Raw genomic sequence first — 14,774 nt, 5'->3', positions numbered from 1 at the left:
GATTGTTAAGATCTAATACTAAAATGTAGTCTATCATATCGTGTACTTAGTCTATTGGTATAATTCAAACTGAAATCAATTTGTTCCGATGACGTTAAAGTGCTCGTGATGTTAAGTAAACAAGTCCACACAAATCCCTTACCGCTTTTAGAGTAACGCAAAACGTGTCCATGTACAGCCCAACATAGATACTATATAACATTTGTTTATATCCAGAATACCAAATATCCTCTTGAATAAGTACACCAATTTACAATGAATGCTTTATCCATGAGTTGGGAGCACAGCCTAGATGACACATATTTAACACCATTGTAGGGCACACAAACTGAGCCCTAGAGAAATATCTGCCATAGTTAGTCCACTTATGAGGTGGCATGGTGTTTAGCACTGTGGCCATACTTTAAACAAGGTAATTTATGCGTATACAGATTTAAGAAAATTTGTTAGCAATAGCCTAGTAGCTCCAGTGCAAAAATATAGAAATGCTGCACATGAAACTAGCCTAAGCTTTTCGACTAAATAAAATGAGCTACAATGTTTGTATGTAATAAATGACAGATGTAAGTCAGGCAATGGTTTAAGAAAATCATTTATTTAAAAAAAAAGTGCAAATAACCTAAAAATGATTCATTATTTCCCCTCAAGACATGATGGCAATAATCCAAACTTCATCTAATTTAGGTTTATGTGATTTTGGGTGGGATTTGGAGAAGCCAGGTAGCAGCAGTAGAAAAAAATATCCAGGGCATGACTAATATCTCATGGGATTAATTTATGATTAAAAACAGGGGCGCAGCGGTGGGAAAACACTCCTCACCAACTGAACTGAAATAAAACCACATCACACCCTTACTCTATTGTCCTGGTTGAGTAGTTAAAGCCCACAGAAAGGACTTCACTGAGTGGGGGAGGTTCAGTAGGTTCTCCTAAAATGCACACGGATGATCTTCGTCTACAATTCGTCTTTAGCAGGTGTATCTTCATCATCATCTTCCTTGTCTAGTGGATTCGGCTCCTCTGGAGATTCCACCTCCTCCTCTTCTGGTTCCTCTTCTGGTTCTTCCTCATCACCTTCACTTTCCTTCTTGTTCTTCTCTTCCTCTTCTCTCTGCTTCCTCTCCTCATCTTCTTGCTTATCTTTCATCTTCTTCTCTGGACCCTGAGATCATGTGACCATTATAAATATTAGTGCAAAAACAATACACAAATTCTTAAACGTCATGACTTGCGGCAATAAATGTACCTTTGTTTCTCCCCATGTTTCTTTGCCAAAATCCTCTGCCTCCTTAACATCATCGGTGATTAGGAAGTTATCAAAGATGGTACCAGATTTCACCTATACATGCAATACAATATCTTTATAGAAACAGCGTCATCACTGCATAATTTTTATGTTATAAATTTATAAAAGAGCAACTGATATATTTTCATGAGTTTTATGGCTTGTATTTTTTGCCTATCAATTGCCTATGCATACCTGCCACAGGTCTAATCCAATAACTCCAATGCTGTCATATTTGTAAATTGAGTTATCCGGAGTGTAATCTGGGTTGTCAATCTCAGGATGCACCCATGTTCCTTTGTAGTTGGGGTTATCAATCTGTTTAGGTTTCCATTCACCCTAAAAGTGGCCAAAAAAAAATATCAATAAAGTGGTGTTAGTCAAAACAGTAGGGATTTGTCAGCTCTACGGTAAACAAAGGAAACTGAAAATAAATAGTGATTCATGAGATTAATTTCTGGTTTAACAACTCAACCATGACAACACATGAGCCTATCCAAAACAATTCAGGGCACAAGGCAGAGTGCACCCTCTATAGGGTAGTGTTCTTGTATTTTGTGTTATTGCATTATTGATTATTTTCCAGTTATATAATTTCTCTATTGTTGTATTCCTTATTTATAAAAAGGTATGATAGAAGTTATAAGATTAGCGTGGCTCTGATGTATACATTGTATTAGCAATATTTTTTTCATTTAAACATTACACTTTTAGCCCACATTCAGCACACTTAGAAAAAAAAAAAAGAGTGATGTCAGCATTTACATCAGTAGATATACATCACTATACTTATTTCAAATCTCCATCATTTGAACTAATTTGCCCTCATTTTATATCTCCCAAGGGGATAAATCTGCCCATTATTTAAACAGGCAAACTTTATCTACCCTCAGCTCAGTAAAAGCAGTTAGATGCTGTATCTGTTCATCAGCAGCCATGGTTTTATTTTAACCCACATTAACCACATTATACACACAAACACACACAAAAGTCTCTTGCGGTTTATTTTTCCCTTTGAGAACTTCAAACAAGACAAGACAGCCTGACATCAACCATTCATGGCTCATAACAAAATATGACAACTGGATATCTGTTTATAAAGAGACGTCTGGGACCCCAGAGGAACTTCAATTATTTCGGCACATATGTGCCCAACTCCCAGATGCCCGTTACTTGAGACACACAAAGTGTCTAAGTCTCTCAGGAGAACGGCTTTGTATTGCTGTATAGCACTCAAGCCTGTACATCTTAGGTTCAAACACAGTTAATTTAGGTTCAGTTATACGTTCTTGGCCCTAATAAGGAATGTTTCCTGTTGGGATCCCAAATCATCAGTTGTGTTCCTAATTAAAAAAAAACACCAATGGCATCAAAAACTGACACTGATTTAAAAATGTAGACATATAAATATTCTTTTGCTGGCATATCTGCAAAACCATTTTAAAATTGTATTTTAAACAAGTCTTACTAAAGATGCTACAATGGAGGAAACATGGAACTAATGCAATTATTAATAAAAGCCCTACGGGCTACACAATGTACCTTGTATTCTGGATTAGGGATCATTGGTGGCTCCCACTCGCCGTCCATGTCTTCATCCCAGTCATCAGGCTTCTTCGCATCAGGATCAGGAATGTTCTCAGGTTTATCCCATTCCTGGCACAAACAATATGGAGCAGGCAGGGTTAAGATTAAAAAAAAACTTTATATTTTATGCAGCTAACTTATTATAAAAATGGCTGTATTTTTTAAACAATCCCTTGAATTTTGATCAGCTTCAAGGACCCCTTGCTGCTGGACAAAAAGCCTTTCTGGTAGCGCCAAACCTAATCAAGCTCCTTCACCCTGGGATGGAGTTAAATTGGATCACTTGAGTGTGTTTGTTGCTTCATGTTGTACAGCATTATGTTGGTTAGGGTTTAGAGTTATAGCAGGAATTGCATAAGGATCCACCCCTGGACTTTTGGTTTTGAGACTTTTGATCTCAGATTGTTAGCCAGTAAAGCCTACAGCGTTGGGTAACAAATGAGTGGTCAGAGCACCTTTTGTGCCAATATGTAAAATGGCTTACATGATGCGCACACTAACCAAAACACACTCGTATTTTTATTTTTTTTTGCATTTGAAAATGTTTGAAATGTGAGAGAAGTATTTATGAAACAACTAGAAACGTAGTAAAAAAGCTTTATGAATACAGTTTGTTCGACTTGTCCAAAGTGCTTGTGGCTAAGACTAACCTCTGGTTTTGTGTCCTCAGGATCATCGATTTTAGCGCGGTCGTCCCAGTCCTCTGGCTTCTTTGCCTCCGGATCCTTGATCTTTTTGGGAGGAAGGAGGTCCCAGTCCTCCTCCAGAGAGCCAGACTCCACTTTCTCATTGTTGATTTTTACTTCGTAAGTCTGGTCGGGCCGCAGGATCAGTGTGTACAGGTTGGTGAACTCATCGTCCTGAAAAAATGAGGTAAAAAGAGTAAATGTGCTGCTCTGGAATTCCATTAAACTAATTTCACCTCTGAAACACTGCTTCATGATTTTTAGTAATCAACAAAAAATTTACTTAAAAAGGTAATTTAGTTTTTCCAGTACTAGTAATATTTCATAATTTCTGTTAAGTATTATTTATATGCTTTTTGTATATGCAGGGTATTTTATATAGTTTAATTAGTATTTCACATATTGGGGTCTATTCTGCAGTGATGAAGTCTACACAGGGAATTTGAAAAAGATTTGAAAGTCTTCAGAGGATAAAAAGATAAGTGTTTATGAAAAGCATGTACTTCCAAAAGCTGTTTTTAAGAGAGCAAATGCAAGACACTTCATCCTGAGATTCTGCTCACATGTAATACTCGAAAATCAAAAATGAAAGCAGGTGTAAATGTAAGTTACAGTATGAAACTTCCTTAGGTTCCACAGTGTAAAACTAATTAGTTTAGTTTAGTAATTGTAACTAAAAGCAACAAAACACCAAAAAGAGCAACGCGAATGTAATCAGTTCAGCAGTTTTCAAATTTTTAATCGCTAACATAGGACATAACCATTAGCTCTTTTTGTGGCACGTTAATTGGGACTTAAGGATTTAAACCTTTTTTTTTCAAGTATTTTTATGTAAAATTAGGCTTCTTCAATAATAAAAAAAGAACCTTGCTTTTTTTTAAATATAATTTTCATATACGTTTTTACTATGAATTATATGTCTATGGACACATATTTTTTAAGTGATAAATATGGGATACTGCCCTCGTTACCTAAAGCACAATTATAAGCTTGACTAGACTACTTTCCTATCTTACATGTTTATTTTAAAACATTTATGTAATGAGGTTAAATAGGAAATTACATTAAATCTAAATGCTGTGCAAGGCCTATGATTTACTTAGGCTTGGAGGGGTTGGAGCCTAAAACATGATCAATAAAATGTGACATACACATTGGGGATTTTTAAAATACCAAGGGATATTAAAGTGTCATATTTGTCTCCGTTTATGTGTCAGTAGGACACTTTGGGTGTGGTTTAAAAAAGTTGTAAAATTGTACTCCAAACAGCCATTGCGATCATTATACTTACTGTCATTACAGTACAGTCATCATGAATGACATTTTTTGCTTCCAGGACGATGTCAACTCTATATATTTTTTTAAAATATTCCCTCTAACACAAGATTTTGGATAAAGTATTCATAAATGATTATAATTATTTAAGTTATTGTTAAATACAACTTACTTTGCATCGGATATCTTTCTTAATTAGATGGTTCTGTCCTTTGTAATGTAAAATGACGTGCACTTTCTTGGTGCTGTAGCCGCAAATGTCAGGACCTAGTGAATTCAAAAATAAGCAAAACCAAAAAAAAAAGAAGAAAATAAAAAAGAAAAAACATGTTTATAACCTTCATTTAAAAAAAAAAAAGATCAAATATTTGGTACTTTTATTTGAACCATTTATGGACAATTAAACTAACGTGCCACTGAGCAGATCTACACCTAAGTACATGGGTGTAAGTGAGTGTCACCACCTAGTTGTGTGTCATCACAACTTACCAAACATGATATGATACTGAGATTCGCCGTGCATGTCAGCCTGATCCAGATCAGCTGGGAAGATTTTTACATAGCCACCTCCACAGTCAATCTTCTGCTCATGCTTCACTGAGAACTGAATTACCAAAGTTTTTCCTTCGTTGCTAAAAGAATCAAACCGACTGGACAGGGCATAAAACCGAGCATCCTGGCTTGTCTGAAGACCTTTGGTAAACATGATCGGTAGAAATCAACATTAGAAAGATTTAATACATATTTGAAGCATTGATGACCCAAATAAAGGGGACTAAGTAAGGACTAGGACTAAGTGGAAATGTCAATCGCTCCCAGACAATTTACATGGCATTCCTTTTAAAAGGGCCTATATTTGCTCAGACAAAGTCCAGCAATGCCTAAGGGCAAAAGGAGAAAAATAAAGCCTCACCTTTGTCGAGCTCAGCATCGCCATAGAACTTTCCTGCAGAGAGTTTCCACTGTCCATAGTCTGACTTGTGCTTGGACTCCAACCATCGACTTTTATATCCATCTGCGAGCATGGAATTTTACATTTTATAGTAAAAACATCTGTGCAAGTGAATGACTCTTTAGATATTCTTAGTGCTGCTTATAAATAACACCAAATAAAACCAAACGTTGATATGTTTTTCAAGTGTACAGCTGTATATATAAACTCAAAAGTAAACTCATGAATGGGAACTGAACACTGACTCAAAGATTCATTATTATTTATTTAAATCAGACAGATTAGGATGTGATCTCAAGTGATGAACGTAACTAATATTCTATAATATTATAACGGTTCTTTAATATTATAACGGATCTCTATAGGACTTTTATAAAACATGTTTTGTATCAGCTCATGTAAACGACGGTAATTATAATACAGAACAAGACAGGAGGGTAGAAATGAGCAAGAGAAAGCAAACGTGCGCTAATGTTACCTCCATCCAGAAACTGCTCCTTGAAATACACCGTCGCGTCGACGGTAATCCCTACTGCAAATGCGGCAAAAAGTGCAAGCGAAATTCTCATATTTGCACTTGTATGTCGACCTGATTTCTGACAGCCGCAGGCGACCAAAACGAACGAGTTATTAAAAAGGTAAAGAGGGGGAACGTGCAGAGGGCCTCCTTCGGCTATCTGTTCCTGCACAGATGGCTGCGCCTGATTGGTCCGGCACTCAGCCAATCAGAGGAGACCACGAGGTAAACGGTAGCGTCGCGCGCAGAGACAGTGGGGCGAGATCTAGCCTTACCTATGAAAAATAATCAACATTACCGTAATATTTAAGTGCACGTTTAATTGCATTACAAAACCATAATATAATATAATATAATATAATATAATATAATTACCACTCTATTTAATTTAGCGTTACAGAAACATACATATACTCGGAAAAAAAAATAATTCAAATGAAAAAGAAAAAAAACATGTATAAATGACCATTAAAGTTCAACTAAAGTTCTCTTATTATTACAGACTGAAGAAGCTACTTGAATAAGTAGTGAAACGTTTCGACTGAACTAACAAATTTAGCTGACATGATTTATATTTCAGATCTTTTTACTATCTTTCATGCAAACATTTAATACACATGTTCAGCTTCTCCAATAACAAACCATATTTAGCTGTGTTCAATTATATTTATATATACACTGGCAATTCGTTTGTTTAAAAAAGGTATCAAATATATATTACTTATGCTGTAAATACATAGAATCTTTGTAAATGTGTAATTTCTACAAGCTGTATTTTATAGTTAAAAAAGAAATAACTAAAGCGTGACAGGCTGGACATACTTCAGTATGTCACGTGACGCAACTTCCGTTGTCAGGACGCTCGTTTGTCGTCATTGCTAGCAAGAAAATCACAGTTCGACTTGGCTTAAAAAGAATATAAAACTAAAGTAAAATGTAGTTAAATTTAAGGGCATGCTAACAAAATATTTTAAGAGATGTATTAAATACTTTCGTAGCTAAATGAAGCAGCTGTATTATAATGCGAGTTGTCAAGGTAACGTGGACTGCATTAGCTAGCTGTGCTAGTTAATGTATTATCCACTATGGAATATATTGCAGAAGCGTTAAATAAAGAAATTAGGTTGCTGCCAGTTGGCTTATATTTATTCGGTTATTAGAATACAACGCAGTGTTTCCATACAGGACGGTTTAGCCAAAATGTGGAATCGTGGAAGCAGCCGCAGTTCAGCTCTGGACAGAGCAAAGGCTCATCTCTCCGGACAGAGGGTCACAAACAGCGGAGCGTTAAGAGAGGATCAGCGAAGAGATGTTGTGAGTGTAAGTTAGCCTCCTAACTCAGTTAGAAACACACAAGCCAGTGGTCAAAGTAAAAATTCAAATTTCATTTGTCACATACACAGTCATACACAGTACGATATGTAGTGAAATGCTTATACGACCGCCAGTGACCTTAAAAGAGAATTAAAGCTTATAATAAGAAATAAATATGAATAAAAGAAATACAATAGAAAAATTAAATTGAACTAGATTAAAAATAGACCTAAAAATAGAAATATGCTGTACATAAAAATAGAAAAATACTGTACAAATAGAAATATACTGTACAAGAACATTTAAGAAATTGAGAAATTTTGATATTTTTGGAAGAAAGATGGTGTGCAAATATGCATAGAAAAAAAGTGTCTTTGTGCAATGGTCATTAGAGTGTCTTTGTGCAATGGTCCAGAATGTAAACGTAAACATGTAGTGTAGATGTGAAGGTAGATGTGCGTGGATTTGTTCATAGTGTCCATGGATGTAAAAAGATTGATTGATTGTGAAAAGATTGTGTTAGTTCTGCATAGTGGTGTGGTTGAGCTCGAACTGCTAGTATGCGGCTCCTACTGTAATTCTTCTTCTTTTTTTTTTTTTTTAAATATATATAATGGGTTTTAAAGATACAGTTATTTTTTTTTCTATATAAGCGCTTACACTCTAAGGTGGCATGCTCAAACAAACAAACAAATAAATAAATAAAAAGATGGTGGCATGTGTGTCTGCAATAGATTGGTACCCAAACTCTCCTGGGATAGGTTCCAGGTTTCCACAAACCTGTAAAGCATAAGCGGTAGAAAAGATGTATGAACGAATGAATGAATAGTGAAGATGTGCGTCACTGCCTAACCTAAGGATTAGGAACGTAATACTACACTTTGCTTATCACAGGACTATTAACATAATTTTAACATATTACATTTAATACTGTTTTTCTTCACATTGATTTAAAAATAATTACTAGTGTAGGATATTACTGTTAATCCTATTATTTACTGTCCCCAGAAGAGGTTAGGTTTTCTTTTTAAGCCCTCTTAAGGCTTCTTCCTAATGTGGTTTCAGGGACCACATTAGGAAGGAGCCTTAAGGCCATTCCACTGTGGCCTTAGGCTTTATCAATGTATTAAATCTAAATCAATAAATCCATATCTGTTAAAAGAACTTTTCTAATAAAATTCAAGTGAATGAAATGAATTGCATACTGTTTCGACTTTGTTAATAATTTAACCATCCTTTTGCTTTTAGGCCAGCTTTGGAAAAGCTTCGCAGTCCAGACAGATGCCTGTGCATGGCCTAAGTGAACTCTCCTCAGATGCTGAAAGTGAACAGCAAGATTATCATGCTCATCCTGGTAAAATAATGCGACATTCCACAAAGCCAGTAGAACACTTGGGCATGGGTGGTGGAAGTAGATTTTTGAAAAAGTCTACCAACCGACAGTCATCTCCTACTGACACAAATGAGGTCAAATTCATCCCCCAGCGTAGTTCACAGAGTTTGGCACTAAGCAGACTCGCGCTTGTTGAAGATCGCATCAGAAATCAGACAAACAACAAGCTTAGCATAGACGCAGACTTAGACAGTAATGAGCCAAGTCCAGCAATGAGCCAGTCCAGCAATGAGCTAAGTGCAGCTGATGGGAGCTGTTTACTTAAAAAGAAAGCATCTTCTCCTAAAGATCACAAGGGGACTCAAAGTCCACATGTAGATATTTACAAGGTCTCTGCACATTCAGCGTCTCATAAGCAAAAAGGTATAAGTGTGGACAGTGATGAAGAAGACATGCGGAAACTCCTAGGAGAATCTTTCAAATCACCAGATGGAGACTACGGCATGGGACAGACAGCGCCGAGTCCTCAGCAGGCTGTTCAGGTAAAATTACCTTTTTAGTGTATACTACAGATATAATCAACTAGATAGATTGTAAAATTAAAAAAAATACTGCGTTCTTGACCAATCACACTCATATGTGTTTGTTAAATGTTCAGTTCCAGATTTATTGTCCTGTTGTAACAACCTCCATTCTCCTAGGAAGGCTTTCCACATTATTTTTTTGTGTGGATTTGCTTATTCAGTGTTTGGTTGAAGAGTATTATCTAAGAGTGAGATTAGACATTGATGTTGGGTGAGGAGGCCTAGGGTGCCGTGTAACAAATAATCCCAAAGGAGCTCAATGTGAGTGAGTTCAGAAAGGTCTGTTGAGATTTCTGCAAGAGCTGGTCTTTTTCTCCATTCTTGGCAAGGCATGTCTTCATAGTTCTTGCTTTTTGCACAAGGGCATTATCTGTCTGTAACTTGTTTGGCACTCTCAGGACCAGTGAATCAAAATTTTAAGGTTACAGCATAAAAGAAATTTAAGAAAGTGTATGTGCTTTGAAGAAGATCCCTATATGCCTCTGATGGTTAGGCGTCCACAATCTTTTGCCCATATAATGTTTTACAGTTAGTTTAGGTTAGCCTGTGTCCTCAGATTCTTGTTCTTGGCTGAACTCATTTATCTTAAGGTTTGCTGTGTTGTGCATTCTGAAATGTTTATTTGTTCATTACAGATGTAAAGAGTGGTTAGTTGAGTGACCCTTGAGCCATCCTATCAGCTCAAATCAATGTGGACCATTCTCCACTGACCACTCTCATGCCTGTAAATAATGTTAATATTGTTTAGTTCCTTTGTTTTTTTTCAACATTTTGTGTGACTTTTGTGCATCAGTAGAAGTTTCCTAAGTACTCAAATCATCCTGTCTGATACTAGCAACCATCCTTTGATCACAGCTCACATTTCCCCCTAATGTTAGATATGAACATTAAATTGAGCTCTTGATCTGTATATCTATGTGTGATTTTAATTGTACAGTTAGATTTGAAAGAAATAAAAATGTGAATAAAATGTAGCCTTACAGATTTATTTAAGGGTTTAACAAAATATTGTTTAGGAATTGCAGCAATTTTACATTTTTTTAAATTAGGTCTCTCAATTTTCACAGCCTCAATTGAACAATTGACAAACAAGCTGTTTTATGGCTAGGTTTGGGCTGTTTCCCCATGATTTCATAACCGATAAACCTGAGTTTATAGGTTCAAAATCGCTTAATATATCATCCAAAGAGGTGTCTAATACAAGTAGAGGAGGCCATCATCAGACTGAAAATAAGAACCAAAAATATGAAAATAAGAACAAGCAGATCCGTCAGAGAGCAAAAACTTTTGGACTTGCTTAATCAACACTTGTAAATTATTGCACTGGTCCAAATACATATCAGAAAAAGCAAAAATTGGCTTACTTTCCAAATGTACTTATGGACCAGTCAGAGAGAAATAGCTTCTTGGTATTTATCTGATTGCTTTGTGTTTATATTTTTTTTCCATCTAAACAGACATACAGTAAAAGAAGTAAAGTGGGTGTTGTGACGGCTCAAGAGCATAAAGAAAAGCATCTTGTTCGGTTAGAACTCGGAGACCAACGTTACATGAGCCCCTCTCCATCACCACTTTCATCTCGTAGAGTCTCCTCATGCAGCAAGTCTTTCTCCCAGAGAGCTGACCTCACCTCATCTCTGTCTTCAGTGCAAGATCACAGTGAGATCAGGTCCCTTAAGGAGCTTTTTCCCTCTGATCACGACGAAACGCAGAGTGAGAGAAGTGTGCTATCTGATGGTATGAAGCAATAATTATATTACAAATAGTAACAAAAAGCCTTAGCAAATATCTACTGATGTGTGACAAATTGTGCTCACAGATTTTACTCATTAACTATCCTTCAGTGAGCACTTGAAGATGTGGGTTGGGCTATCTTGGAAAAAAACATTAGGATGCAAATGTTTTATCATAGATGATCATTTATAAGAACTAACAGGACAAGTGGAGTCATAATATCCGAGCAAAATATAAGAAAATAGCAAAAAATTGTATACGTTTCTAGCGAATAGTTTTGTCATTAAATTTTAATTACTTTAATTATCCAGATGGTAAAATAATCACATGCTAAACTTTGAACCTGATTACTTTCAATGAATCTCAATGTGTGTGGCTTCTCATTGTGTGTATTTACATCATGATACACCAATTTTAACTTATTTAGAAATGAATGCAAATTGGATTATACTGCATCTGCTGTAAATTCATTCATTTATTTATATATTTTTCAATTTAAATGATTTATTTTTCCCCACATTTTTTTATATTTGGGGAAACCTATCTAACCAAGTTCATAAGAAGTTTGCAGTGGAATTCTTTCTGAAATAGATGAGAGATATTTAATAAGCAGTTTTCATGACATTCTAAAAACCAGGCATCAAAATCAAATTAAAAAAATGCTTTTGATTGTTAATTTTTCTACACAGATTTCAAGGTAAACGTGATGACCCTGGATGATTTGGCTCCTGATACCATCAATATACCTGACTTATCAAAGGAAAAGGTAAATTTTAAGATCACATAATAGTTTATTAATAATTATTCTGATATAATATTGTAACTTGCTGTTTTGTCATTTGCAGTCGGATGCAAGTCCCCAGGAGCTCTGTGTCCCCTCAGCTAAAGTGATCCTGCACAAGAAAGAAGATTATCCAGCACAGTATGAAAGTGACTTTGAGAGCGAGATCCAGACCGAGACGGTTCAGAGTGTGGATGACATCTCGGAGCATCTCTCCGGTGAAAATGAACATTCCTTTGTAGCTTCTGAGCATCAGTCTCTCATAAATAAATCAAACCATAATGATACACACTCAGAAAAATCTTTCAAGTCTGCAAGCATCAATTATCTTAGATCGGAGTCCAGCTTAACCCACAGAAGAGGTTCTGATCACACATCCTACTCGACTGAAGACACACAGACTCACATCAGTCCAAAGCGAAAGAAAGATGCCACAGTGCAGACAAAGACAGAGGAACTCGCTTATATGTGGTCTTCTGGTAGGTCTTCAGTTATTCATGTGATGAACATATACACAGTATCTGTGCAAATGACAAATAAAAAGTTTAGTTCAGTTTGGATAGACAACTGAGTTCTCTTGGATCTTCTCTATTAGGTGATTAGTAGGTCAAATTACCAATTAAAAAACATCTAAAAATGAAATATGCACCTCAGCACCGTACCACAGATAGCCAATCAGCCAAGCCATTTATAGCATAATACTTTTCAGGTACTACTGGTAATAGGCTAATTAAGATTACAAATGGCTTATAGTCTCAAGTTTTTATAAGTGGTATTCATGGATTTAATTGTCAAATGTGAGTTTAGACTTGGAGTGTATTGTTGAAAAATAATGTAATGCTCAAAGCAAAGCAGTTTCTTTTTATTTTTTTTAAATAAAAAATAATAACCGCACATCCCAAAGTTTTTCATTCCTTGTGAACCATAGACCCTTGTCCATTTTTTAAAATAAAGTATGATAAATCTTACATTAAATCCATTTATAGTTACACTAAATACTGCAGAATGTCCTTGAGACAAATGACTGACACACAATACACAATTTTGCAAAACTTACTATTATACAAAATGCACATTTAAGTCATTTTTAGACATTCAGATGGATCTCCACTATGCATATAAAAATGTAAAAAAAAAAATATGGTTACAGAAAATTTAAGTGGGTATATGAAATGGTTATGAGATTGTTTCCTAAACAGGACAGGCTGTACTGGGCCCATCAGGAGGAATGTCCTATATGGATCCAACACCTGTGGCGAGTCACATGATCCGTGCTGAAGCTGTGGAAGGTAGAAGACCCTATAAGTATACTCTGTCATTTTCCATGATTTGGTTGCGTAGAACTTCCTGCGACACAACAAATCCACACAGTGCTGTTACTCTGATTTTATTTATGGGTTATACTATCCAGGCTAGTTATAGCCAGGAAACTTTCAACCTGTTTTTAGGCTGAACATCTGCATGCTTTCTTGAATTCTGCAGCCTTAACGGCGTACAGTCCTGCTGTGTTTGCTCTGAACGACATGCTGAGGCAACAGCTCACACTGACCAGGAGCTTCATCCAGTCCAGCAGACATTTACACCAAGCCATGCTGGAGTCCCTGGGGCCCGCCAACTACAGATACACCACGCTGGAGGACACAAAAGAGGTAAATCTCTCACAAAAATAACTTTGCGTTATTCTGAGTTATGTGGAGAGATGTGCAAATAGGTTTTTTCAGAAAATATTGAAATATTGAAATATACAGAAATATTGTTAGTCATGAAAAATCATGTATTGTAAGAATGAGGAATAAAATATTTCTGCCATGTCATCCAGCTCTAAATCTAAATCTTATTATATATGAGAGTGTAGTTCCTAACTAGATCTTTCTCTATTAAGTTTATCCGCAGCAACAAGCCTCCCAAGCTGACTATTGAAGATGCACTGGAGGAAGTGTTGCAGGAGATGAGGGACTATCACTACATTTGAAGTAAACAGTTTAAGAATTGACACAAGCTGCACAAGAAGATGTTCATGTGCTTAATACTTTTGTGTAATGCAAAATGCATGTTATTTTTTTAAAAGCTTTACTTCTGTGAGGTATGTTTTTCTTGACATTTTAAGAGCAACAGCTGGAACCTACTTGTTAACATTGTTTTTAGTCATAAAAATGCAGTATTTTCATTATTCCTGTGGGCAGCTGTGTGCCATACTGGTGCCACAGGGGAACATCGTTATTGCTATTACAGTTTTAATGGGAGATTGCACTGAAGATTACATACTCATTACAGGGGTATTCTCCTCCTCACTCCAGGAAGGGCTCGGACCAGCTATTTCCCCAAAATTCTTGACTAGATGACTGTATCTCCCTCAATTTTGTACGCACCCCATGAAGGGTATATCTTAAAAATTTTGCTGAGTTGAGGGACAAACGCCCCACTCTTACTGTTTCGACAGGAAAAGTTATTCATCCATGCACCTTTACCTCAACTATTGTATTTCCAGTCAATAGGCTAGTCAATTAGTGGTTCCTTTATGTCCTTGATCATAAGCTTAATGAAGCTTAGTGCCTTTAGCTATCCATATTAGATAAGGTGTTGTTATTAGACCTGAAGTTACCTAGAAGCTAGTCATTTAATTGTGGCGAGACCCCATAATTATGCATGGTCCTTGTTTCATGTTTTATACATTGAATTGTTTATTAAAAGAATTTTACATGAATTAGATTTTTTTTTACTTGATG

General features: G+C 36.0%; 2 protein-coding genes across 3 annotated transcripts; one reads left to right on the top strand and one right to left on the bottom strand.

Annotated features, from left to right (window-relative positions):
- Window positions 1-574: 574 nt before the first annotated feature.
- calr3a (calreticulin 3a) lies at window positions 575-6,482 on the bottom strand. The gene is made up of 9 exons (XM_053513761.1): window positions 6,264-6,482; window positions 5,747-5,848; window positions 5,323-5,526; window positions 5,006-5,100; window positions 3,523-3,732; window positions 2,828-2,941; window positions 1,481-1,624; window positions 1,247-1,339; window positions 575-1,162 (listed from the first exon to the last, which is right to left on the bottom strand). Exons 1-9 carry the CDS (start codon window positions 6,352-6,354, stop codon window positions 956-958), a joined length of 1,260 nt encoding a protein of 419 aa, XP_053369736.1. The 5' UTR covers window positions 6,355-6,482; the 3' UTR covers window positions 575-955.
- Window positions 6,483-7,165: 683 nt separating this feature from the next.
- c15h19orf44 (chromosome 15 C19orf44 homolog) lies at window positions 7,166-14,680 on the top strand. 2 transcript variants are annotated; one of them, XM_053513074.1, is made up of 8 exons: window positions 7,166-7,616; window positions 8,865-9,491; window positions 10,991-11,270; window positions 11,957-12,033; window positions 12,113-12,527; window positions 13,248-13,337; window positions 13,531-13,697; window positions 13,931-14,680. In XM_053513074.1, exons 1-8 carry the CDS (start codon window positions 7,503-7,505, stop codon window positions 14,018-14,020), a joined length of 1,860 nt encoding a protein of 619 aa, XP_053369049.1. In that variant the 5' UTR covers window positions 7,166-7,502; the 3' UTR covers window positions 14,021-14,680. The 2 variants fall into 2 exon arrangements, with proteins under 2 accessions (XP_053369049.1, XP_053369048.1); XM_053513073.1 differs by having other exon boundaries at window positions 7,166-7,622.
- The last annotated feature ends 94 nt before the right edge of the window (window positions 14,681-14,774 follow it).

This window comes from Clarias gariepinus, chromosome 15 (assembly GCF_024256425.1).
Source record: "Clarias gariepinus isolate MV-2021 ecotype Netherlands chromosome 15, CGAR_prim_01v2, whole genome shotgun sequence".
NCBI classification, from domain to species: domain Eukaryota; kingdom Metazoa; phylum Chordata; class Actinopteri; order Siluriformes; family Clariidae; genus Clarias; species Clarias gariepinus.
This window is presented reverse-complemented; position numbering and strand designations above follow the sequence as displayed.

Bases quoted from the DNA above. Each gene is read 5' to 3' on its own strand.
- calr3a (XM_053513761.1), bottom strand. From the start codon at position 6,354: ATGAGAATTTCGCTTGCACTTTTTGCCGCATTTGCAGTAGGGATTACC. The intron at 1,625-2,827 runs GTACATTGTGTA...GGCCACTTTTAG, and splicing joins TCCCTAATCCAGAATACAAG to GGTGAATGGAAACCTAAACA. The intron at 1,340-1,480 runs GTATGCATAGGC...TTGCATGTATAG, and splicing joins TTGGATTAGACCTGTGGCAG to GTGAAATCTGGTACCATCTT.
- c15h19orf44 (XM_053513073.1), top strand. From the start codon at position 7,503: ATGTGGAATCGTGGAAGCAGCCGCAGTTCAGCTCTGGACAGAGCAAAG. The intron at 12,034-12,112 runs GTAAATTTTAAG...TGTCATTTGCAG, and splicing joins CTGACTTATCAAAGGAAAAG to TCGGATGCAAGTCCCCAGGA. The intron at 13,338-13,530 runs GTAGAAGACCCT...TGAATTCTGCAG, and splicing joins CCGTGCTGAAGCTGTGGAAG to CCTTAACGGCGTACAGTCCT.